Source organism: Fringilla coelebs (genome assembly GCF_963513975.1).
Source record: "Fringilla coelebs genome assembly, chromosome: 1".
NCBI classification, from domain to species: domain Eukaryota; kingdom Metazoa; phylum Chordata; class Aves; order Passeriformes; family Fringillidae; genus Fringilla; species Fringilla coelebs.
Genome location: NC_140028.1, coordinates 67,003,065 through 67,027,393, shown reverse-complemented (window position 1 = coordinate 67,027,393; position 24,329 = coordinate 67,003,065). Strand labels below are relative to the sequence as shown.

Here is a 24,329-nt window from a genome sequence, read left to right as displayed (position 1 = left end):
TCTCCTCTTCTTTCCTCCTTGCTCTTTTCCTCTGAAATAAATGGCAAAGAACACAAGGGAACAGACTTCCTTTATTACATCCAAGTTCCCTAGTGCTTTTTACAAACACACTTTAAGTAGAAGAACACAGAAGTGACTGGCAACATGGAGGATGATTATTCTTATGTCATTTGGTTTATGAGCAATAGAGAGATTAGGTCTATCTCTTGCCAGGGGATGCCTCCTCTCTAGACAGGACTAGTTAGACTGTCTTAGCTGTCTTAGCTTTGTGCACATGGTGAAGAGTGGTGCGAGCTGGAACACCGCCGGTGACTTCTGAGATTTATTAACTGAATCTTTTTGGTCAGCTTGAGAGCATGGGTATTGTGAGGTTGAATTCATATTGTGTAATGCTGTCATAGTCTCATAATGAAAGCAACTACAGGTGTTTCATTATTTGATAATTCATAGCACAAATGGAGCCTCTTCCATCCTACCACCAAGCACTAATATACATTTTGCATGCCATTTGCAGATGAGGGGAAGAAGCCATTTTTAGGTTCCTACCACTGCAGCAACAACTCATCTCCGAAAAGAAAGAATAGTTCCTACTTTGGGACAAAAGAAAGGGCTTGAAGTAGCAATTGTTTTTCATATGACAACAGATTGGGCATGCATAAATTGATGAGAAATTGTTACTACGCTTGCCATATTTACATACTGAAGATCACCGTAGGTTTTGAGTGGAAAGCAGGCTAACTGAGAATCATTAGGATAAAACCTTAGGGACAACTGAGAAGTGAGGAACTTCTAAAATTCTCGAAAGAATCATTCCAAAGAATTCAAATAAGGCACCAAGTACAAGCTACTCCAATCAAATATGAGTGACTGATTCAAGCTACCTTAGTGAATACGCAGACTGAGGTCCCTTGTGTATAACAAGCTGCTTCCCATTCCACATTGTGCAGATTCTCCAGACACTAGCTTTTTCTCATCATATTTGCTACTGGTGCATGCTGGCTCTTTCCTACTCCTTTTCCTGTGGCTTCTCTAAAATTATTTTCTTTCTTTCCTCCATTCCAATTCTGAGAAATACCTTGGGTTGCCTGTGTCACATACCTCTAAACTTGTAACTGCATTTAATACAATCTCCCTCACATAGTATCCATGCCCAGATAAACCATATCCTACTTTTCCACACTGTTCCCTTCAACCTTGGGCTAAAGAGAACAATTTGTGAGACTAGTATCAGTTTCTAAATCCACTCACACTATTCAGAAAAGATAGAACTGAGATACTAACCATGTGATCAATGAAAACTCAATAGCAGTCACTCAAGAGAAAGGCTATTAACTTTTTGGCAGAATTCCAAATCTGCTGCTTTTTACCTGAATTGCCCCTTCATTTCAAATGACTATGGCAGTTAGCATTGTAGTTCAAACTCTTACACGACATAATATAAACTTGCCATTGTTAAAATGGCAAACATTTAGCAATGAGTTTGGAAAGCAGCTCTAATACCTCTCCAGTTTAAAGCCTACTCATGTATTGTATGTATGCACAAGATGGCACAGAAAGCAGTGGTGTACAGGGCAATGGCTATAAAGAATTCAGCGTGAAGTCTGTTCACTTTGCCCAGACCATCAACTTTTTTGAAAAAGTAAACTATGACTTAAACCCCTAATTTAAAATCCAGTTCATTACATTATCAGCATGTTAGTGTTTCAAGCTGCTAACAGGTGAAAGCTGATGATCTTATTAATCTGTGATGAATGAACTTTACTGCACCACCCCAAAAATAGCTTTACTGTGAAATCTTTGTGAACCATATTTAAAAACATTAAAAAATTCTCCTTTAATTACTGAAGTAGTTTAGAGCCAACACACAAAAATGGTGACTCAGCCTGAAACACTGTGGACTCTGTAGGTGCAGCACAGTAGTGTTCCAAGTGTGATAAGGAGAGTGCTCCCCTGGTGTTCCCTTTGATGTAATTTGGTTTATGGAGATCATGAACCAGATTTCTTTCAGGTGAAACTGAACTGGAAAATATTCTCCAGAAGCATATCTAATACATTCCAGGTACAAATGGGTACTTATTCTCCAATATTAGACAAAATACTTCAAACTAAATAATTCTGAAATGTGTACAGCACTGGTGTCAGGTCCTCCATTTCTACTGTTTTGCTGCATGCATCTGCTCCTACTGAGCTGCACCAGCTGTTACTGCCAACACAACTCCAAACACTGCTTCCTGATGAGTTAGGGATGTCATGGATGTAGCAGTTTTACAAAGCACTCCTATTCATGACTGCACAGACCTCTGAAAATTCTTTAGCTAAGTCCAATCAAATTAACAATCAAACAGGAAAAAAATCATCAATGCTAGGTTCTTAAAATCATTTTTGCAACTCATCCTTGAAACACAAGTTGCTGCAATTGTTAATTATTTGCAGCTGAACATCAGATTTAAAGAAGACATGTTAAACAAAGGGCAAGAAATCAGCAATTTACCTTATTGCTTCCTCCACAGATTGGCCAACTATATTTGAGGAGGGACCTGGCTGAGACAAAGGTGTCAGGCTTATCACCCATTTTACTGGCTTGTAATATTCATCACTAGAGCTTAAGAGGTAGAACAGCGTGGTCAGAAAAATCACCTGCAAAACAAATTGAAGTCTTAAATTACAAGGTAATAAATACTTCACAGAATTAGAGTATGCAGCTATGCTTCAGATATTGAATTTTACTGAAAAGGAAGAAAATACTCTTCCACAAGCCTGGATTTAGAAAAACAGAGCTGAAAGAATTATTTACTCCCCTGCTCCAAAAAAGGACTTAACATTTACAGCTAGACATTATAAAACTTCTGCCTCTGTTCAGCTTCTTTCCAAAGTCACATCTAGACCAAACAACTAGAATGCTGATAAACATTATAGTTGCAATGCTCTTGGTTCTTTTTCAGCATATTTAATCAAAAAATTTCAGCATGTTGCAGATCAAAAAATTGCTGAATAGCTACATCTATTCTCCAAACAAGCAAACAAAACTGCCAAATAAATTTGGGCTGTCTCAAGAGTCATTATGCAGCTGGGTATCATATATAAATTACACAACAATTCACAACCATAAATTTTATATTAAGCTGGCAATCCTAAGTGAATATTCCTCCTGGGACTTTGATGATGAGTCTCAGCGGAAGTGATGGCAGTTCCACTGTTGCAGTTAAAAGACAAAAAAATTATAATCAGTTTGGATTAGCTTCCTCTATGTTGCAATCAACTATGCTTCTCTTATCTTCCTGTTAGTGGGCTCAGCAACTTCTTGGGTAAGAATGAATCACAGAACTGTGTCTATCTTGAAACAGAATACCTCAAACAAGCAAAATCCATTCTGTATGCTCCAAATGTATACTATGGCTTATATTTGCTTTATGTACACGACTCAGATATTTTTTCTTTCCTCCCAAGATTAGAAAGAATTCTTTCAATTTCCTTGTTTCCAACCTACTTGTATTCTAGAATAAACCACATCTTAATATTTTCTTTATGAGCCAAACAGCCTGATCTCCATAAGTCTCTTACTTTCAAGCATTTTATCCAGTTTGCCTTATGCTCTTTTCCTTCACTCCCTCTGAAGATGCTCAGAAAACAAAATGCAAACAGCATCACAATATTTCATTACCAATCTCAAAATGACATCTATCTCTGTTCCTAATTTCTTTACACTCAGTAAAATGCTACTACCATTTTCCTCCTACTCTGCCCTCTCAAACTTAAACTTGAAAGTCACTTTCAACTATTAACCTCTAATGACCCCCGTCCAAATTGCCATATATTGGTTTAGCCCATATTCCGTCCCCCCAGGTGTTTAACTTCTGCCTTGGGAGATAAACCAAACTAGCTAATAAAACAAGTCATTATATTAGCAGATTTTAATAGCATGCTGTTAACATTAATTTTGAGCTTAAAAAAATAACAACAATAATTAAGCCTTGCTTTAATGAGAGAGTCTAGCACCAGTAGCAGTATCAGCTATGTTTTGCTACAGCTTCAAGTAAGAGAATCTTAAATCACATTTTAACATCCTTTGTAATTCTCAAACTATGGCCATTTTTCTTCCTTGATGGGCTTTGCCATTTCTAAGCTACTATATTTCCTGATTTCAGTAGAAAATTCTATACTGAAGCAGGCACTTAGATGATGTTGTGTCTTCCTTCCACTGAGCAGATCCTTCTGCACATGTAGTTTTCAACACAGAGAGCAGCATATTACTCTAAGCACAGTAAGTATAATATCTGCTTATCCTAACTTTTCTTCCTCAGTGTTTACAGAAGAAATTTGCTTTCTTAAGGAGACACAAGACAGACATACCCACCCAAAGGGTGAAAGCCAAAGCAATGGCTGGGAATGAACAGCAGTGGAATAAAACAGCATTCAGCTGAACTCCAAGACAGAAAAACTCACAAATCCTACTCAATTTCTGCTAAAAGAAGATGGACCACACAAAATTAATTTTAGAATTTTGGAGTATCTGCCTTTTAGGAAATTAACGCATTTCCTTTAGCAGAATAGGAGTAGAAATGCAAAAAAAAACACCTGTAGTCACAGAATATAATAATGTATTATCAAATGGCTTGCTGACTCTTCCAACAAGTAGAATAACCTCAATACTACATTCAGCAGCAAAAGATATGTACTGTCTTAGAGCGACTGGAGGCTAAAAGCTTTCAGACCTCTTTTACAGGATTTCTGAGAAACCTAAATTGTTTCCTAAGCAACAATTCAAGATCCTGCTGATGACTATGACAAATAATTTACCAAAGACAAAACAGTATGACCTTTCCATAGTTAAACAATTGATGGATTACTACTTCATGCTGTAGCATTTGTCCTGTAGCTGAAAACATTAAATACTCTAAGTTGAGGAGGGATAGACTGAATTCAAGGAGAAAACTCTGGGTAAACACTCTCTACCAAACTGATAATTCAGCATTTCCACAGGTATCAAAAAACACACAACCTAAGTGCTTGTGCATCAGGTCCACTGATTCCCTAAATATTTTTGTATCTGCTTTTCATACTCAATTTTCTGCTGAAAAGCTTCAGGGTTTTTGTTTGTGGGGAGTTTTTTGCTTGTTTTGGGTTTTCTGATTGTTTGTTTAGTTGTGTGTTTAACAGCATCCGAAATCTGTGCATTCCCTGCAGGACTGTAGATGCCCATCAGCCAAATGGAGCTTTTTCTCTTCCAATCTTTGTAAGAGAACATGAACAGAGTGAGTGAGTGAGTGTGTGCACATGTGAGTACACACATGTGCATAATTACACTCCCACACAAAGGCATATACATACATCCACGTGCACATGTGTGCAGACAAGAACTTGTATTCAGAAGGGAAATACAAGTGACACTTCTGTAACTAATGATCAGTTTTCAAAAGACTGTTGAAGATCTGAACACAGTCTTACTGGACCGTGGATGGATGTGCTACACAGATTGACATTCCTACTTGGAAGTTTTTTGATGGGAGATGCATTTGTCAAAATTGAGCTTTTGAACAGTGTCCATTATTTCCATGCTTTAAAGAACAAATTTTTAAACCTAAAATAGAATTCAGTATTTTAATTTCTATTCAAGATGACTAAAACTGGATTGAAATGTAACAAGAAAAGCCTATCACTTTGAGCATTATCTTTTTGAAAAATTTAAGTTAATTTGTGCCACCCCGAATTACTAAAACCTTTTCTGTAGCAACTAGGAAACCTGAAAAATGAAAAAATAAAAGTACAGTTCAAGAATCTAATCTTCCAAAGAATTCCAACACAGCAAGATCCCAACTACCTCTGCTAAAGCAGCTGACTGCACAAGTGCCCCAGTAAGAGTCAGGATGCTGCTGGCAGACAAAAAGTCAGGATCATGCATCACAGCAACAGCATGCAATGAACTTGATAAAAGCCATTAGGCATTTAAAGATAAATTTTGTATCTGAGCCTGAGTGCCTTGAATCATTGGCAATTAGTCCCCAAGCTTGCAATTTCTGTATACTAACATTTTGGACACAGTTTTAAACATGCCATCTTGGGTGAAGTTGTGGACTAGGAAGAAATAAAATGCCCTCATGCTATCTTTTTTATGGAAGACAACTAAAGAACAAAATTGGTGATTTTCCTGCAAATTTTTTTTCCATCTCCTGACCTCAATGGCTTGCATAGGGATATGCTCATGCAGACATGCCATAAGATTTCAGCAGTTATGTAGGACATTACAAGCTACAGCTTAGTGCCTTCAAAGCCTGAAACAAGAATTTTCCACTAACAAAACAGTGAAGACAGGAAGACTTACTACCTCCTAATCTTGCTCTCCATTTCGAATGCCCCCAAACAGATAGCAAATTTACAAAAGCTTACAGAATTTTGGTATTAGATAAGTTTAGAAGATGTTTTCAATGCGTTGGGTTTGAGTTTTCATTGTTGCAATATGTGCAATTAGGTTACTCCAGTGAAATGGACCATGTAAATCAATGACACACTACTCACCACTGAAAGCACAAAATTGAGAAGAGCTGTACCACTGTGGAAAAGGATTGTCACTAATGCTGTAACCGTGGTAAACAAGAGGCTCACATTGCGGCTCATCACTATCCACAGAGACTCCAGGATCTGGAAAAGGAGGGAGAAGACAGATTTAGACATTGGATGCTATTAGCAAGGACAGAGAATTACTTGCTGAGTGATTAATCTCCATCAAGCTAAACAAAGACGACCTAAAAAAAAAAAAAATCATCTTCCCTCACTCCTATACTACAGCAGGTTCTATCAAGTGAAAATGTCCACTTTACCAAAGGTAAGTTTCCGTGTAGCTGATTATAAGGTTCTGGAATTTTTCTCTCAGTATTCAAAATTATTTCATTAGGCAAAACTGCAAAAAAAGTGGATGTGGTGACACTTGTTTACCATGATTAACATTCCAGCCAAGCAGATCTTGTCTTGGGAAAAAATATTCACCTTTTCAAAAGCAGAAATGTTAAAACACAAAGAACAAGGAGTAACATCACAAGGTAGAAATAAATCTGATGTTCGATCAAATAATAAATTTACTATTTCAATATATTTGTTGTTAAATGCTTTCATGGTAATGAAATACACGGTTTTAGTAAGATCTGTAGAAAAATGCAAAAGTTGTGCTTTTGAGTTACATCAAAAGCTACATCAGTTAATCAAGTAATTATTAAAAACTAGCAACTATTAGTCTTGGTTTAACAAATAGCAATTAGACCAAATTAAAACAAAACCAATCAACCAGCACCTCCTAAAACCAAAAAAACCTTCCTCAGTAATCAGCAATTGTAGAGTAGACATGTGATCACCTCTCCTTTAGAAGTGAGTGAATCATATTAAACATGAACTTGAGAGGGGAATAAGTGCTGGAGCAAATGACAGGGAATTACAACACAGAAAGACCTACTTAGTTCATGCTTCCTACTATTTAATGGGAATCATGAATGTTAAAGCTAAATCTTTTGTACAGATTTTATTAGTGTCTCTTGAGAATTCAAGTGAGGTTAGAAGTGAAGAGGACACTGCTGAAAAATGTTCGCCCACTGGCACCTATTCCTTTGCTTCTTCTATTGACTACAAATTCGTTCTGGGGGTGTAGCAGTGCTACAAATTCATGCAGCCCCTAGGTAACGTTATCATGTGCACATTATGTTAGGAGGACTGTAGACACAGGACAGTGAATTCTGAGGGAATGGTTTGTGGCTAAAGCAGAGGCCTTCTGGTTGGTATTCAGGAGGGATAGTGCTATCATTGTTAATAGCAGGCCTTAAGCTTTATGCATGGTTCCCCTCCCAGATATTTAAGGCCGTTACTAGTCTTGGTATGTGAACAGGAGCTTCTGTGCCACAGGTCTTCTCTTATAATGTGCAGTTTAATCACAGAACAGCAGCAAAGGCCTTTAAAATAGGTACATAAGTTGAAAACAAAGGTCCCTGAAACAGGAGCAGTGCTTTGAGTAAGAAGATGCTTTGTGTTGAAGATGCACAACTTTATGAGCTAGGAAGATTGGTCTTCCCTCAAGAAAACGAGGTAGGAACTAAGAAAGGAGGAAAGAAACTACAACAGGCTTACAACAGGACAAGGCAGCTGTCATGACCTGGAAAAGTAGTATTTTCCCAAGTATCACAGCACACAGTCCAGGGCAGAGGCCAAGGGGTGGGAGCTGTCCGGAATAAGAACACCTTATGAAAGGACAAACTCCTTAACTTAAGGGAAGATGATGTCCATAAAGTTCCAGCTTTGCATACCTCAAAGCTCTTCAGCCAGCTCATTTACACTTCTGTGACTCAGCCCATTAAGCAAAGCCTCTGTTGGTGACAACTACACAGCACCATCATGATGGTTTTTTAGCCTCACAGCTCATGTAGGACATGATTGTTAAGGACTGACCACTTCCAATACATAATGATAATGATTAGCATACTGCAAAGCAAACCACGGGCATCAAGCACGTGGTTAATGAAAACTGGTCTACTAAAGTTTTGCTCTAAAGAGTAAAACTACTCTGCTTTAACAGCCTTCTAACTAGTAATCACAGCAATTTTTAAAACCCTCACTTGCAACACATAAGCTGAACTGATACCAGTGAGAGTTTACAAGGAGAGGAGCTTGTTCCATCTGCCAGAGGAGAGCACAGAATTGGTGGGACTGTGAAAGCTTTCAAAATAGGATGTTTCTCCAGCATAGGCAGGATTTATTGAACACTTTCCCTAGAAGCTAAAGCCTGAGGGCTGATAACCAGGAGTACACAACTGCAGGTAGTTTGAATGTAGGTATCAGGTTATTCCAGTAACATCAGGAATGGCTCTCCTGCATGAACATCCTTGTTCTGTGGAGTCATTGACTGGAACTGTTGAACCAGTTATCACCAGCATCTGCTTTAGAGTAAGTGTAGATAGTGCCTTTCTACAGCTTTGGTACGTCTTAGGAAAGCAACTGCATCTTATAGGATTCCGTCTCCAAATACAGAGTATTCCTTGTTACACATATGTATCATTAAAATTTCAAGATACAAGCTTTTCATAGCTAAGGTGAGAAGACAGACATAGCAGACACAAATGATTACTGAATACAGTGTCAGAACGTGCTCAAATACCTACCACTCACAAATCAAATCACATGCAGCTGCACCTAAGAGTTCATAATGCCGTTTGATTCCCAGACCCTACTGCAGTTCAGTTAATGAGGCCACCTACTACACATAAAGAATTGTTAACAACTTACCAGCTGAGTGCTCCAAAACACAACAAAGTGTGACTATTTATGCAACAATGTTACATTACTTTTAGTTACTTTTTTCCTACTAAATAACAGAAAACCACACCTCTTTCCGCAAACCTCTGTAAGCAGCTGTAAGGGATCAGTGTTTAAGAGCTGCAAAGCTGCACAGAATTCAGGACTCTCTTACACATCACACTGTGCCACCATCAGCATCAGTTACTCTGCCTTTCCAAGGTGTAACAGGCAAGAAAGAAAAATTGCACCAGATATTCTCAGGTATCTAGAGAGTCCTCTTGGCAAGTTTTAAACAGGTCAACACCCAAAAATGAGGGTTAAAAGGCAGTAATCAGTAATTGATCAGTAATTTACTGAGAACTTCAAGCCAGCAAACCTCTGCAAGCCAGATAAAACTGTACCTAACTCAATTCTGTATAAAGGGAATAAAACCGGATGCAAAGATGTGAAAAAAAAACGCCAACATGCTAGTTGATACATTACTGAAAAATGGACTGAATTAACTTTAAATTTACGAGATTACTTAAAGAAATTACTGGAGCCATAGGAAAATACTAGGATGTGTAGTAACTCAGTGAAATATTTGAGGAGCTGACTTGATTTAAAATGCACAGATCAGTCATGCTTGGAAGGGGAAACCTAACTAAGCTGAAGCTTGCTGTGAATATCTCTGTGCAGGGTCTTCCATCTTCCTGTCTGGGAAATCTCTGAATGAGATACCACCTGCTGGTGGAATGATGGCTATTCTTGTGCAAGGAGCCAAAAGATCAAATTAAGAAGACATTAGCAATGTCTCATGTAACATCAAGGGAGCTCTGAGTCATCATTCACAGATTTAGCCAGCAGCAATTCACTTTCTCAATGCTACAAGCATACAAGAGATGGAGAAAAAGATTTATGAATGGAAAAGCATGTGAGTGAGGAAAGAATGAGTCTTTTTTATTTTTCAGAAATTAAACCTTAATAGTCCAGCTACATGCTGCCTATTTCATCCATCTGATAAACTACCTTGGCGTGGAGTATGGGGTGCAAAATACAAAACAAAGTGAGGTTCCACTCTTGCTCTCTCTGCCAAGAATGAGATTAACTAAACCCCACTTCAGAAACACACTACTGATTATATTATGTTGGTTTTCAATGCTACTGCTTCTAATACTGGAAAAAGGCAGCAGTGCTGCTAACACCAAAGCTTTTAGAGAAAAAAAAAAAAAGGCAAACTGATGACTTGAAAAAGCTTATCTTCATATTAAATCTTCAGGCAATTTACATGTTTATATAGTAAATTACTTTAAAATAATTAAGTCTGTCTACATCAAACTACAGCTAAGCATAACTGCTATAATGAACAGCACATTTTGAGGGGGGTACGGTACAGAACCTGATACTCCAAGTTGCAAAGTTGAATCGATGCATGTTGTTACAAATTAAATGAACACCAGCACACCTACATCAGAAGCAATTCCCCAGCACACCTACATCAGTAATTTAATTACATGCCTTCAACTCTTAAAATGAAAATTTCTTCCATTATGGGAAAAGCCTGGAGTGAAACACTAGCATCAGTCTTCTCTTAACATTTTTCTTACAGCAAACACTCCTATTAAGGAGGAAGAACACTTCCTTTGATTTCCATCAATGGAAAAGAGCTTATCTACTTGTGGCTGTAATATGACATTGTCAAATGGCTGCATTTTTAGAGAAAACTGTCATCTGTTCTATTCTGAAGTACTTCAGAAAGCCAAGGGGCTAGCAAGACAGTTATTTTTTGGTAAACTCAATCTATGCATAAATATTTGTTACATGCAAGCAGTGTAATCATACACATTTATTCTTTTCCAAAAGTGGAGGAAATCTCATTAGAGCTTTGTATCTGCTCCTTTACACAGTTCTTTACAGCTCTCTCATTGTCTTTAAATTATCTGTATGTTAAAAAAAGCCTGTCAACACAGCTTTAGGACTGTACTGTGTCTTGCTATATTCTTAAGAACTGCAAGCCAGCATTGATTTCAAGTGTTTGACTTCACTCTCCCCACAAACAACACACTCAAGCGAAAAATAAAAAGAACAGTTTGGGTTGGAAGGGACCTTAAAGATCATCTGGTCCCAATCCCGCTGCCATAGGCAGGGTCACCTTTCCTGAGACCAGCTTGCTCAAAGCCCCATCTAATCTCATCTAAATCCCACTCAAAGTTCCATAAAATATGAAAAAAACAAGCAAACAAAAAACCCAAACTAAAGAATCCAAGCAACAGAAAAATTAAATCCCCAGATCATACACTCCCAGAAGCACTCACATAATTTAAAATATTAACCCTTCCCAATTCAGTATGCCATTCTGACAACCCATTGTTCCACTTCAAAATACCAGGAGAAAGATTTTCATGCTCTGGTAAGAACATAAATCCTGAATACAGTAAGGCTGCTTTGTATCTTAGGCTAGGTAAGAATCTTGCTTAAACATACCAGACTTAAGCAGAAGCCACTCTTATTTCAATAATCTCCAAGTTTTAATGACCTAAACAAGAACAGAGACTGTATTTTCATCAATTTTAATTAAAAACATTAGCGTGAGTAATATTTATGCAATGCACTGTAGATGAGCAAGCCAGGAAAGAAAATGCTGCCCAGTAAGGATGTGAAATCAGGATTTAGAGCTTTATACTAAGCTGACTGGTTTACAGTCTGCTATTAAGGACATGAGTACATGGAGAAAAAAGACAGGTGTTTCCCCACTGCTGATGAGTAATGAGTTCCTGGAAATAAACAGGAAAGCGAGTCAATCGCTGACACTTTTTAACTTTTAAAACCGGTTTTAGAAATAAAGCAAGCCTGTTAGCTAGATGAAAATTTTAATGTTAATGTTTTTCATTCTTAAATATTTATTCTCTTTACACTTTACTTTGCCTCTCTCCAGCCTGCTAAGATTACTGAAGCACATTTTACATTATGGTTTCTGAGCACTGTGCAGCAATGCTGCAAATGACACACTCTTATCAAGTAGTTTCTCCTCCTTCTGTGCCTCTTGCCTAGAAGGAAGCTCCACATTGATTTTAAATCAGGATGTGCTGTGCATTTTTAAACCCTTTGCCTCAAGCATGCATGGACAACTTTGAGAAAGTACCAAGCAAATTTCATAATTAACTGAAAAAAGGTTTACTGCAATAAAGTTTCTCTCAACTCTTCATGTATCACATCTCCTTCTATGGTAGAAGCTCTAACAACTTAAGCAGCAATTGGAGGAGGACAGAAAAAGCACAGATGCCTATCAGTCTAAACCAAGGACTGCTTGGAGGCAAATATTAGCTTCAACTACATCCACAGATCTGCTATAGTGCCAGTTAGGTAAAAAATAATAGTCTTACAAAATTGAAGATAATGTAATGGCAACAGCTCAAGTCAAGGATGAACTATATTGGGGATTGACTCTATGTATTAAGCATTTATAATTGAACATGATTTTTTTAGTGAAACACTTAATTTGGATTGCTTTCAATGCTTCCTCTTTTTCTCCTCATAAGGTGAAATGTTTTTATTCAGGAATTCACACTGTATAAAATATTAATTTCATTCTCCACAGAACTTTCATAAAAGGGGAAAAAAATAAGCTCCTTTCAACCCAACAAATAATAGTAACTTGAGGTAAAAAAAAAAAGATCAGCCCCCCCCCCCCCCCCCCCACTTTTATTGCTTGGTTTTGTTTTCACAACCTCCAAGCCAATAGCTTCTTCAGTTATAACTTAATTGTCTTCCTCTTTAAAGAGAAAAGACTACATAGAATAATGCACTGAAAATCAGCTTGCAGGTGACACAGGTAACAATATGCCTCAGGAAGACATACAGCAAGCTGGTATCCATGAAGATACTGAAAGCACAGGAGCTTCTTTGTCATAAACATTTCTGTTTGTTTTACAGTTATACCTTAAATAGGCTTGCAACAATTGCTTAGGTAATTGTAAATAACACTAACAGCATTTCTATAATTTTCCATTTACCTGAATCCATAACCTCAGTGGTACTCCAAGGAGAAACTGCTATCAATTAAAAATTAGACCAATTTCTTAGTAAGAGCAAAGAATACGTACGGAGAGAAACGTTTCGATGTTATCGTGAACGAACGATGCAACATCTTGCCAGTCCAGAATGTCTCCAAGCCAGCTGTTCTGACGGTTTATGTGCCACTTGTGTCCTTTGTGTCTTCCAGAATGTGTTACATTCTTAAAAACAAAGAAAACAGACATTTGAATAAAATAGAGATACAAGAAGGACAGAAGCTAATGATTTAGACTGGTGTTTTCTTAATGAGGAACAGATCCAACATGCATTTAAATACTTAGAGCTGCTTTAACTGGCATCCCCTAAAATACCTGGAAGTACTCTGTGCACTGGAAAAATTAAAATCTGACAAAATACTGTAGTTAATTATCCCATTTAATTACATACGTGTATGTTGTATTGATTCACCTCAGTTAAAAGGTAACTTTACTGCTTGACTGATACAATGGGATCTATTTTGCTCTTAATGAAAGCACATAAGAAAGAGGTAATAATTTCAGTTATTGCCTACATAATTTACTGTCTGTAACACACAAGTTTCCCCAGCACAGCCCATAAAGAAAAATGCAAGCAGAAGTCCAAGCAACTAGTTTTCTCACTATTAGTTTCTACCTCTCCAGAGGAAATGTTCAATCACACAGAACCTAAAAGCTAAACTGGATGCAGGAGGATTTCTTCTGACTACACACCTTTGTAACTGCAACATAACAAAACAACAGGACATGGCCATAAAAACAACAGCTAATTCCTTAAGTGGCTCCTCCCTAATTATGATGCTGCTTTGCCCAGTGAATAATACCTGATTACCATCTTGTATTCCACAGGCTGGGATTGTGACAAGTGTTTCAGAGAAGGATGTCAAAACTCTCTGTAAGCAAGCTTAAGCAAACCTGCTGATTAAATAGTCTAGTCTTTAATAGAAGGAGACTTCTCATGTTCTTAATTCTGATTTTTACAATAAAAATTTACTCAACTTTCCAACTTTCTGCTAATCTCTTCCTCAGAAATGCATACTTGGCATAATTATGTCAGAGTACCAAGTGATAGTTTACATGAATACCATTTAAATGAGTTACCCACCTTCACAAACCAAGAGTGATAAAGCCTGTCCCAGAGCTCCAGCACTTGTTTTTCAATCACAGCAGTGTTATTTACTTTTTCTCCTAAAATCTTATGGAGCTAAAACACATAAAAATCTATTATTATACAGGACAGAAAAAAGCAGGCATCCACTGATGAACTTCATGCTTGATGACTAATGTAAGATTGTCTGTAAAGGCACATTTCAAACCCAAGTTATTCGAAAAATCAGCATCAGCATGAAATACACACTTCAGATAAAATGGTTCACAATTCAAAGACTTTGTTAAAAAACATTCAGCTGTACTAAGGACTTCTTTCTGTGCTGTAACACAAATGCTATCTCTAAAATTCTTAATCTAAAGCCGTTGATTGTATCTTTAGAGTAAATATTTCAAACGATTTGAGATGTGTGCTAGACATCAAATATGTGAGTAAGAAGCTTGGCAAATTCTTCTTCTGAAGAATATAGCTTAACTATTCAAATTATGATTTTAAAAATGTCCAGTATACCACACCCAGCCCACACAGATATTAGGGGAGAGGGAGGGGCAGTGGTCGCAATAGAAGTTTACATTGTCTATAATACAACAGCCAAAGTCAGTTAAAAAAAAATTACTTAATTTTATTTGATGCATTTTCACTGGGAATCATTAGAATAATGACAGATTCTTCAGTTCTTAAAAAGAAACTATCCCCTGAAAAAAAAAAAGACTACTGAAATCACTCCCACTCTTCATTCAGAAGTCCCAAACCAGAGTGGAAAGAACAGATTTGGCAACAAAATGGTTAAACATGTGGAAAAGAACTACTGACAAATGTTTTTTTATTTCTTTTTACTTTTATAAAATACAAGAAATTAAAACAAAAACCAAAGAATTTGAGCTTTCTGACAGCTCACTCCTACCTTATGTGTGATCCATTCTCGGCCATACTGGTAGACATTGTTGGCTGCAGAATTGAGAGCCTTCTGAATGACCTGGGCTTCTGGGAGCCAGCTGAGGGGGGTGGATTTTAAAGAGGGAAAACAAAGTTAACTGTTATATATTTTACCCACTTAATTACACCCAAAACACATTGCAAATTAACATTCTGAAACAACAAATCATTATGGTTAAACTCATTTAAAATTACTACAAGTCAAATGTTTCCTTCTACGTATTAAGGAATAGATTTTCCCATAAGCAAAGCAGAATTAAATCTAGGGCATGTCATTGCATTTAAAATCCTCCAAGGTTCCTGAAACTTTAAATTATTTGATATCTCAGCTTTTTCAGAAGAGATCTGTTCTTCAATCTCTATGTGTGCTATTCACACAGTATTTTTTTTCCCCCCAGAGTTTCCTGAAAATATCGTATGAAGCAGTCTCATCTAGCTGCAAACACAACCTTTTGAAATTACAAGCTGAATGTAAATTGTTAACATAGTTTCCATGAAAAAGCAACCAGCTGACAAAAGGTCTGGACATCAGTTATTTCTAAGTCCTCACCTAACCACCTGCTTGTGAATTTCTTCAGGGCTCACATCACTTCCAAGCAATGTACCCTACTGAGTTGTCAGCATTTTATCACTTGTGAATACAGGGCACAATCTCTGCTTTGACTTTCTTTTTACATCTTGATTCAATGGCACTTGTTGGAGCCCTTCCAAAACAAAATGAAAGCATTCAGGAAACAGAATTGCTGTATTTGTTCACCTGACTGAAGACCAACATGGAAGCTCCTCTGTCTGTATAATGCTTAAGAAATGTTCCAGATTGGAATCCCAAAATATTTCAGTCACTCACCTCAAAACATAATATGAGCATTGAGCTCTGAAAGCTGGTAAAGCTTCATAGATTTGGCAAGAGGCATTCTTATACTTAATGAACTAAAATATAGTGCTATGGATAAATAAAAATTTGAATGCAAACACTGGAAATAAAAAGTAATACTAGAATTCTGCAAATTATTTAACTAGTACTCCACTAGTTTCATTATGTAAATAAGCTTCTGACAGTCAAATTTCCATCTCCATTAGTCCCACTTATTTCCATCTTACAGCAAAACAGAAAGGCCAAACAGCACAAGACACGCCATGAAAGAATAAAACCAAGTGCTTTAAGTGCTTTCTGTTCTCATTATTGTGATTACTTTAGTAGTGCTAAAGCATGTATTACTACAGTGGTTATTAACTATATCCTTTTAGTTCTGTTTTTGAAAAATTGCTTTGCTCTTATAATACAGCATATGCTTTCTTTCAATATTCCTAAACCACCATCACTTTTATTTAGTATGTGCCCTTGAAAGAGTCAGCCATTCTTATTCTGGAGAGATCTTTTTTTTGCTGTCATTAAATTGGTATCTCACACTTGCCCAATGTCTGTTTACCTGAAGCAGAATGAAAGCCACCTGGAACATGCCCTCCTTAAAATCACACTTTTCAGTCTCACCTATTCCCCCTCTGATGTTCATGCAATGACTCCTTTGCTCACCAGTGTGCCCATGTTTTCCTCTAGATGCATTTCTCTCAACACCGTCTCTCTCCCTTACTACTTGTCTTGGTGCTTACTTTAGTCCTTACACAGACCAAAACTTACAAACTCCTCACTACACACATCTACTCATACCAAGAATGGCTCTGCCCAACTGAGTCACACCAAACTCCCCCCACCTACCCCTGAACTCTTCTTCACTTCACTCCAGGAACAAAGTCTTCAACTCCTATTCCTTCAAATGCACTCCACATCCATCTCTCTCCATTTAAAAAATAATTTAGCTCTATTTGAAACTTTCTAGAGCATTCTTTGCCAGCACTTCTCTTTCATAGAAAGAAGGGACAAAATACAGATCTCTTCATTCTCTGCACTATACAAGTTTCTTCTCTACAACTGTAGCTAGAAAAGTTCATAGAGTTATCCTTCACCACCAAAACCCAACCAGTCCTCAAATGAGATACCACACTGATAGTCCTCCAGACTGATGCACAAACATCTCTGATGTCTGACAGTTTAGCTTTTACATCTGCCTGTGAGAGGTACCCACATTTCTGTTCATCTAGGGAATTTTTTAAATTAAAAACTATGCATAAGAGCACCTGGAAGCTTGTTCATCCACCCTATACTATTCGCTTAACTTCAGCATTCTTACTTTGCCCATTCTGGGTGACTGGCTACTGTCTCATTGATCAAGCTGCTTGTGACTTGAATCATGTGAACGCTCTCTTGATGTACCTAAATTAAAGAGAGAGAGGAGAAATGTTATGCAATGCAAACTACAACTCTTCCTACATTCAGAAAGAATTCTTTTTTTTGGGGGGAGGGGGAGTGAGTGGTGAAAGAGGAAGGAGAATAGGGAGGAGGGGGAAGGTGAGAAGGGATCCAATGACCAGTTTGTACACTTAAAATGTAATTCTTTCAGTGCAAATAACCCACTAGGAAGAAAGAAGTTCCATTAACTCCAGAAACACCTAGTCAATACAATAATAAATTCTGGTCACTAGTAATAGCAAATGGAAATTTAAATCTTATCCCATCAGTGGAAAAAAATTCAAAAATAACAGCAGTGCTGTCAAAAGAAGTACTAAAATACAAAGCAAAGTTTCAGATACAACTTTTTAAGCCATGGATCAAAGAAGTGCAAAAACTAAAGAATACTTAGCTCTAATATGACCAACCCTGCTATGAAGTGCCTAACTAAATAAATTCTTCCACAAGAATGATAAAATACACCTTTTATAAATATCTTAATACTCCTTCTGTGAATGTAAGGGAGCTTTAGGCAGGAATGTTTGCACAACTTCAAAAGTCTTTAATTTTAAGTACCCAACATTACATATGCCTACATTTTGGAAAAAGGAGATTGACATCAGAACCCATTGATCTTTGTTCCATAACTGAATTCAAGTCAAACATTCAATCTCCATTGACCATTTCAAGTATGAGCACAGCTCCATTAAGCAAAAAGGAAAAAAAGTACACGAGTGACCTCTTCTGGTGAGCAAAAAAAAAAAAAAAACCCACCCAAACTCAACTATAAACCAAACATCAATTTCAGAGAATACTTGATCATGAATCTCAGTACATTTAACTCTGAAAAGGATACCATGAGGTTGTTACAGGCAATTACACAAACAAATTGACAAACACACCTTAATTATTTTGCAAATGTTTCTGATGTGAGGCAAATTAAAGAGAAAAAAAATCTAAGTGGCTCTTCTGTTGACAAAGAAAGTGTCAACAGGATGCAAAACAAATCTGTTCCTGTAATACATAAGCTAGTAATTCTTTTACTAGAATAAATTTTGTATTTACAAATGTCTATATATTACCTTGTCATATAGGTAAAAACCACAGAAATACCAAGAAATAGAAACAGTGAGATTTTCATATATTTTTGTATATTTTATAGTCTTGGAATGCTGACAAGTTCAACTACAGAGCAATTAGTTCCTAAACATTTAGAAAAATTCTTTAAGCTATACAATCTCATATAAGTATCCGTAACCTTCATCAGCAATGAAAATGAGCTTTATGATTATAGTCATTAGCACACTGTACCTTTGCAGTAAGGAGAAGAGCTAGCAGAAGGGTTCCTATCACCAGCAAAAATATTATGAAAATGCTGATTATTTTATCTAGCATTTTCTCCAACCACACGATAATCTGTGCAAAAAAAAAAAAAAGAACAAATTATAGCACATAAATCAATCTTTAATGAAAGCAATGCTATATGTTATGCAATAGTATTGTTATTTTTATTTACAATCACAGTACAAAATCAGGCTCTAATCAAACAGCATTTATGCCCAAGCTTGGAAATGAACAATTTACAAGCAATGTTAGCATGATTAAGATCATGGTATGACGTGATTTTGCAAAAAACATGTACACATTACCACACAACACAGCAAGCTCTCTGCAAAGCAAGCAATAATTCAATAATTACTTACTAGACCTAGAGAAGTACCTAAAGAAGACATTCATGCCAACTAGAACCCAGAAATTTGTCTTTGTTTCTTGTCCTTCAGCAACCTGGAAACTTACGGATACTGTCTGCATAGGACTTCAAAACTATCAAAGTATACTTTTAAGCACAACCATAACTTTCAGATTTGAATAGCTAAGAGCCATCTAAATGACAAATGAGCTATTTTTGCAAGTAATAAAATTTTTAAAGCTGCCTCATCACCTTCTGAACTGAAATGGGACAGGTGGGGTTCTGCATTATTGAATATCAGGCCAATTATTCAGCACCAACTATTTCTATCCACTTCCAGTCTCAGTAGGATGCTCAGCATTAAGCATGCATCAGCTAAACTGACTGATACAGGAAACAGGCACATTTGTTGTTCTGTCAGTTTTCAAAAGGCCCATTCTATACATGTCCATAAGCAAATGGTGATACCACATTTGAGTAGAGAAATTCTGATAATGTCATTCAAAACAATCAAACTGCTCAGTCACATGACTTTGCAGAGTGCTCTGGAACACAACAAGCTGAGCTTCATCTCATACACAAACTGACTGTTTACATAAAAAGCTGTGAAAGCACATGCAAGCATGACCAAGTACATTTTTCTAGCTCCTATGGTTCAAATACCAGATCTATTTCTATTCCATTTAGCATTACTACAGGAAAAAGCAACAGCACAATTGTAAAATTTGTGATTCATGAGAACTGGGGTCAAAGCCAATGTGCAGTAAGCAAAAGTACTTCAAATCCAAGTTATATATTCAATTATTAAGTTGGTAATTTTTTAGTTAGAGATCTTATAAAACCACTAATATGCATGCTAATGGTTTACATTTGTTCTTTCCACATTATTTACCCTATCCCTACACATGAAATTGACCCTGGAACAAGAAACTTCTCAGACTGCTGTGTGGTGACTGAATTGGTCAACACTGAAGTCAGATCTCCTATCTGACAAAAGCAAGGATTTTTTTGTGTGTGTTCATCCAGTAGTATTGGAACAGTTTACATACATCAAGCAATTATTTTTAAATTTTAAGTTTTTACAACCAGCTCCTTGTTTGATCTAAATTAATATAAGGTCTTGTAACAAAGTCTGTACTACATTAAGATCTGCAGAAAGGAACTCGGAAAACACGAAGAAGTGTGAAAAATCATTTGTCTTAAATATTTTTAACCTAAGTTTGGTTTTCAGAAATCTGCTAGCAGATTTCAGCCATCAGAAATGCATTGCCAGTGCTGGAGGGATGTGACCTTATTGCAGCAATACCACAGCTCTCTGAAAAACTTTGAGCAGCCTATGAAGGTAGGCCATATATATAGGGGTTACCTCTTTGGAAATAAGACTGAAATGAGATTTGCTGTGTCCTTCCAAGCCTCACGTACATCTAGTGATTATGCAAGAGAAGCAAGAAATGCAAGTCCTTGTTTCAAAGGACAGAAATAAAAAATATCACTGATAAAACACCACTGGATACGCAGGGGAAGAAAATTTTGTAGCATGGACTTCAAAATGAAGCCATTAAAAATTAAATCTGCACCCATCATTTCAGACAAATTTCAAACTGCTATTTACTTTCTCAGTCAGAGTTTAAAGAAATCCAGTAGTCTTACATACAGCACTTTAATCAGACTTACTGAATCCATGTAATTGGAAGTACTGTAAAAGATTTCTAAAAATGCTAGGCTCAATAATTGTGTGAGGGGTATTTAATAGGTGAAATCTCAGTGGAAGCGAGGCTGAATGCTTTAGATGTTTTGCCATGTAGCAACTACTGAAGGTCAAGCTCCAAAAGACCAGGAAGAGGACTCTCTCTGAGATGGCACAAGGTATCCTTCCCAGACACTCATACGGACAGCTCAAATATGCCTGGACTGCCATTAAGGTGCAGCTGCAGCACATGTAACTCCTGGATTACCTTTAATCTAGTTAGTAAAGTCATGGCAGCACTGATGATGTACTGGTATCAGATGTACTGGTATCAGCAGCAGCCTCAGACATGCCAGCCCACCTTGTCTCTATTTACTTGGGCAGGTAGCCCAAGGAAGCCTGATGAAAACCAGCTTTGGCAAGCCTACAGGTACTGCAATTACATCTCCCAACACAGACTTAAAGGGATCCAAGTTATGTAAGTGGTACAGATACACCACAGCAGAAGACTGAATTGGACTGAGTACTGTACAAGTAAAAGCAGATGGACATTCACTTAAGGTTATATTTACTCTTTTCTTTATTCCTTCTATTAAAACATACTTTCTTCCCCTACATTAACCCACAACACTTCCTTAGGAATCCCTCGCCTTCTCACACTCATGGTAAATAATGCATAGGTGCAGGTAAGCTACTCACTGCAGGAAAGCTGCAGTGTTAAATGCCTGAGTGGTTGTATTTATCACCACTTCACTCTCTACCCCAACCCTGCCAGACCTCCCTTTACACCCTTCCTGTAAACCATGGGCATGCACACAGAGACAAACACGTACTGACTAAACACACTCATTAGCCGGAGGACGTGAAGTTTTATATTCGGTTCCAAGCCTCTAATCCAAAGGTTAGTCACCAGCAGAGAGCTGAGGCTGCCACAGCATCTGAGATTATGCAAAGGTAAAGGAAAGCCAGGCTCCTAAGCTACAGAAGGTCAACTTGCAAAACCAAACTGAAATATTACTGATTTGTGACAACTTGTCCACAAAAAAACTATCTTTAATTGTCACAGTTTTGAAAGGAAAGGTTATCAAGGTTTTTATTTTTATTTAGCTCACTGTAAAAAGGTATTTTATGATTGAGTTACGTTCTGTTAGAAAACTCCTCAATAATTTGCAAGTACTCCCTCTTTCAACTTTTGGATGATGACACAAAACCATATTACACGAAGCTGTAACAGAACTACAGTCCATACCTAAAAATCAGAAATCCTACTATCTAGACAGGTTCTCCATGTTTTGCAGTATGATACATCATCTATGAATTAATATTTGCAGGTTTCATACTGCATAGCCTTCAGGGCAATAGTTTCTCTAGTGTGCTTAATTTGCTACATTACCCACCTAGTAAAGCACACCTAGGCATCTACTTCATATTTGATTAAATCTACGTTAAAAAAATTACCAACATAGACTTTTATTTTTTTTCTGTAAACAGCTCTGCTGTTTAGGAGGATTTTTTTCCCCAAGACATTCCTTAGACTTCTCATTTCCCTTTCCTTAGTTAATATTTGAAGATACCATCTCATTAATATCATCTGCAGAGAATAAGGGGAAGTCTGTAACCAGAACACATCCCAAGGTTATGCTGAAATGAGTCAGCTGAGTAGTTAAGCTAGAAAATGTAGAGAACAGTTTGTGTGAGGTCTCAAGTCTACCTACACCAGTATTCCTCCAAAAGCAGCAGAAGAATTTAGCAATTCCTTCTGAAGACTCCTGACGTAGACAATGTTATTAAGAACAAACTATGCCAGGCTGACTGAATCTATTCTATATTTTGGGCTATATATACCAAAAACAGGACTCAAAAAGTCAAGGTTTATCACTAGCAGTCATAATCAACCATCATTTCTAACTCTACCATACCCATATGATTTTAAATTTCCTGCTGGATTATCAGAAATTTATGTCTGTAGTCTCTGAAGTACATCACTTCAAACACAGGCAAAAAAGGAATCACCTTTAACTGCAGCCAGTGTTCTGTAGTGCAAATCCCCTCTTTTTTCTGCCTCTGGTAGAGTGTGACTTTTTTAAAATTTTTTTTTTAAATCACCAAAACACTACACCCAACAAAATGATCCCACTGATGCACATTTTTTCACTTTTAAAAAAATCTTGATTATAATATTATTACTGTAGGTTCATGCACAGAAGTCAACACTATGTAATACTATCAGGATTTCAGGATTTCTACTTATGAAACTGTAAAGTAAACCAACACTTTTCAAAGATAACTCCAAGGAACTAAAAAACCATACTCTGTTAAGAAAAAATATACATGGGGTTTTGTCAAATAATGCAAATTTCTAAACTAAAAATAAAATCCAGACATTTTGGCATTTAAAGCTATTACAGTTAAATTGGTTTGGCAACCTACCAGTATTAAGGAAAAAAACCCATATCTACTCATATGAATTTTCAATGAAAAGTACAGAAAAAAAGCAGTTGAGACTACACTTTCTCTTGTGGGTCACCAAACTCAGCTCTTTACCTGAACTCTGCTAACAAACCAGTATCTAATTAAAAAGAAAAAAATTATAACAGGTTACGGTTGCACATTTTTACTAACCCCAAGTCACTCACATAAGATAAACATTTCATAGTTGGGAAATAAAAATGCGATTTTTAAACAGGAGAAATACAGTCAAGGGCAAAAGAACATTAAAATGCCCCTCTTCATGGACAATTATAACTCAATCATGAAAACATATCACACAGTTTTAAAAGCCACACAATAGGAAAAAAATATTTTAGCCATAGCAACTACCTAGTTGTTTGTTTTTTTTAAACCAGGCTTTTTCTTCCCTTCAGACTTGTTAAGATTCAGCAGTTCTGAGGCCATGCAAAATCTCATTTTGTATGCATTCACTCCTGGTACACTAGGTACTGTGCCTGTGTACGCAGACAAGTCTGGCACTTCAAAAGACTGACAGCACTCAGTGAAACCAGCCCATGCACCATTTGCAAGCACTTACAGAACTACAACTGTGCTTCACACCCTCACCGCTCCCCTGGTAATTTGGTTAACTGCTTTCCCTGTGCAGAGAACAGCTCTCCAGACTGGGAGAGAACTGGTTTTTTTAGTTGTACAAGTGGGGACCAGGCAGAGATCAACTATTCTTAAATAAAAGTGTCCCTAAATCACTCTACCCCTTGAAATGCTAATGCAATACTCTGCTGTGCTAAACACTTCACTATGTGCATTCACTGGAGTAGAAGAGATCAGATAGAATTATATGACCTTCAGTAGCTTATAACAAGAGCTGGAAA

At 37.0% G+C, this 24,329-nt stretch overlaps 1 protein-coding gene across 3 annotated transcripts in view; it reads right to left on the bottom strand.

Annotated features, from left to right (window-relative positions):
* The window catches only part of TMEM245 (transmembrane protein 245), a gene marked incomplete at its 5' end in the record, with an annotated part of 78,157 nt that overhangs the window by 26,915 nt on the left and 26,913 nt on the right, over window positions 1-24,329 (bottom strand). For all 3 annotated transcript variants that reach the window (XM_084210846.1, XM_084210847.1, XM_084210848.1), the window contains 7 exons: window positions 2,492-2,637; window positions 6,514-6,636; window positions 13,353-13,484; window positions 14,404-14,502; window positions 15,311-15,401; window positions 17,532-17,614; window positions 18,941-19,045. In XM_084210846.1, coding sequence (XP_084066972.1) covers window positions 2,492-2,637; window positions 6,514-6,636; window positions 13,353-13,484; window positions 14,404-14,502; window positions 15,311-15,401; window positions 17,532-17,614; window positions 18,941-19,045 — 779 coding nt within the window. The remainder of the gene's footprint in view (window positions 1-2,491; window positions 2,638-6,513; window positions 6,637-13,352; window positions 13,485-14,403; window positions 14,503-15,310; window positions 15,402-17,531; window positions 17,615-18,940; window positions 19,046-24,329) is intronic.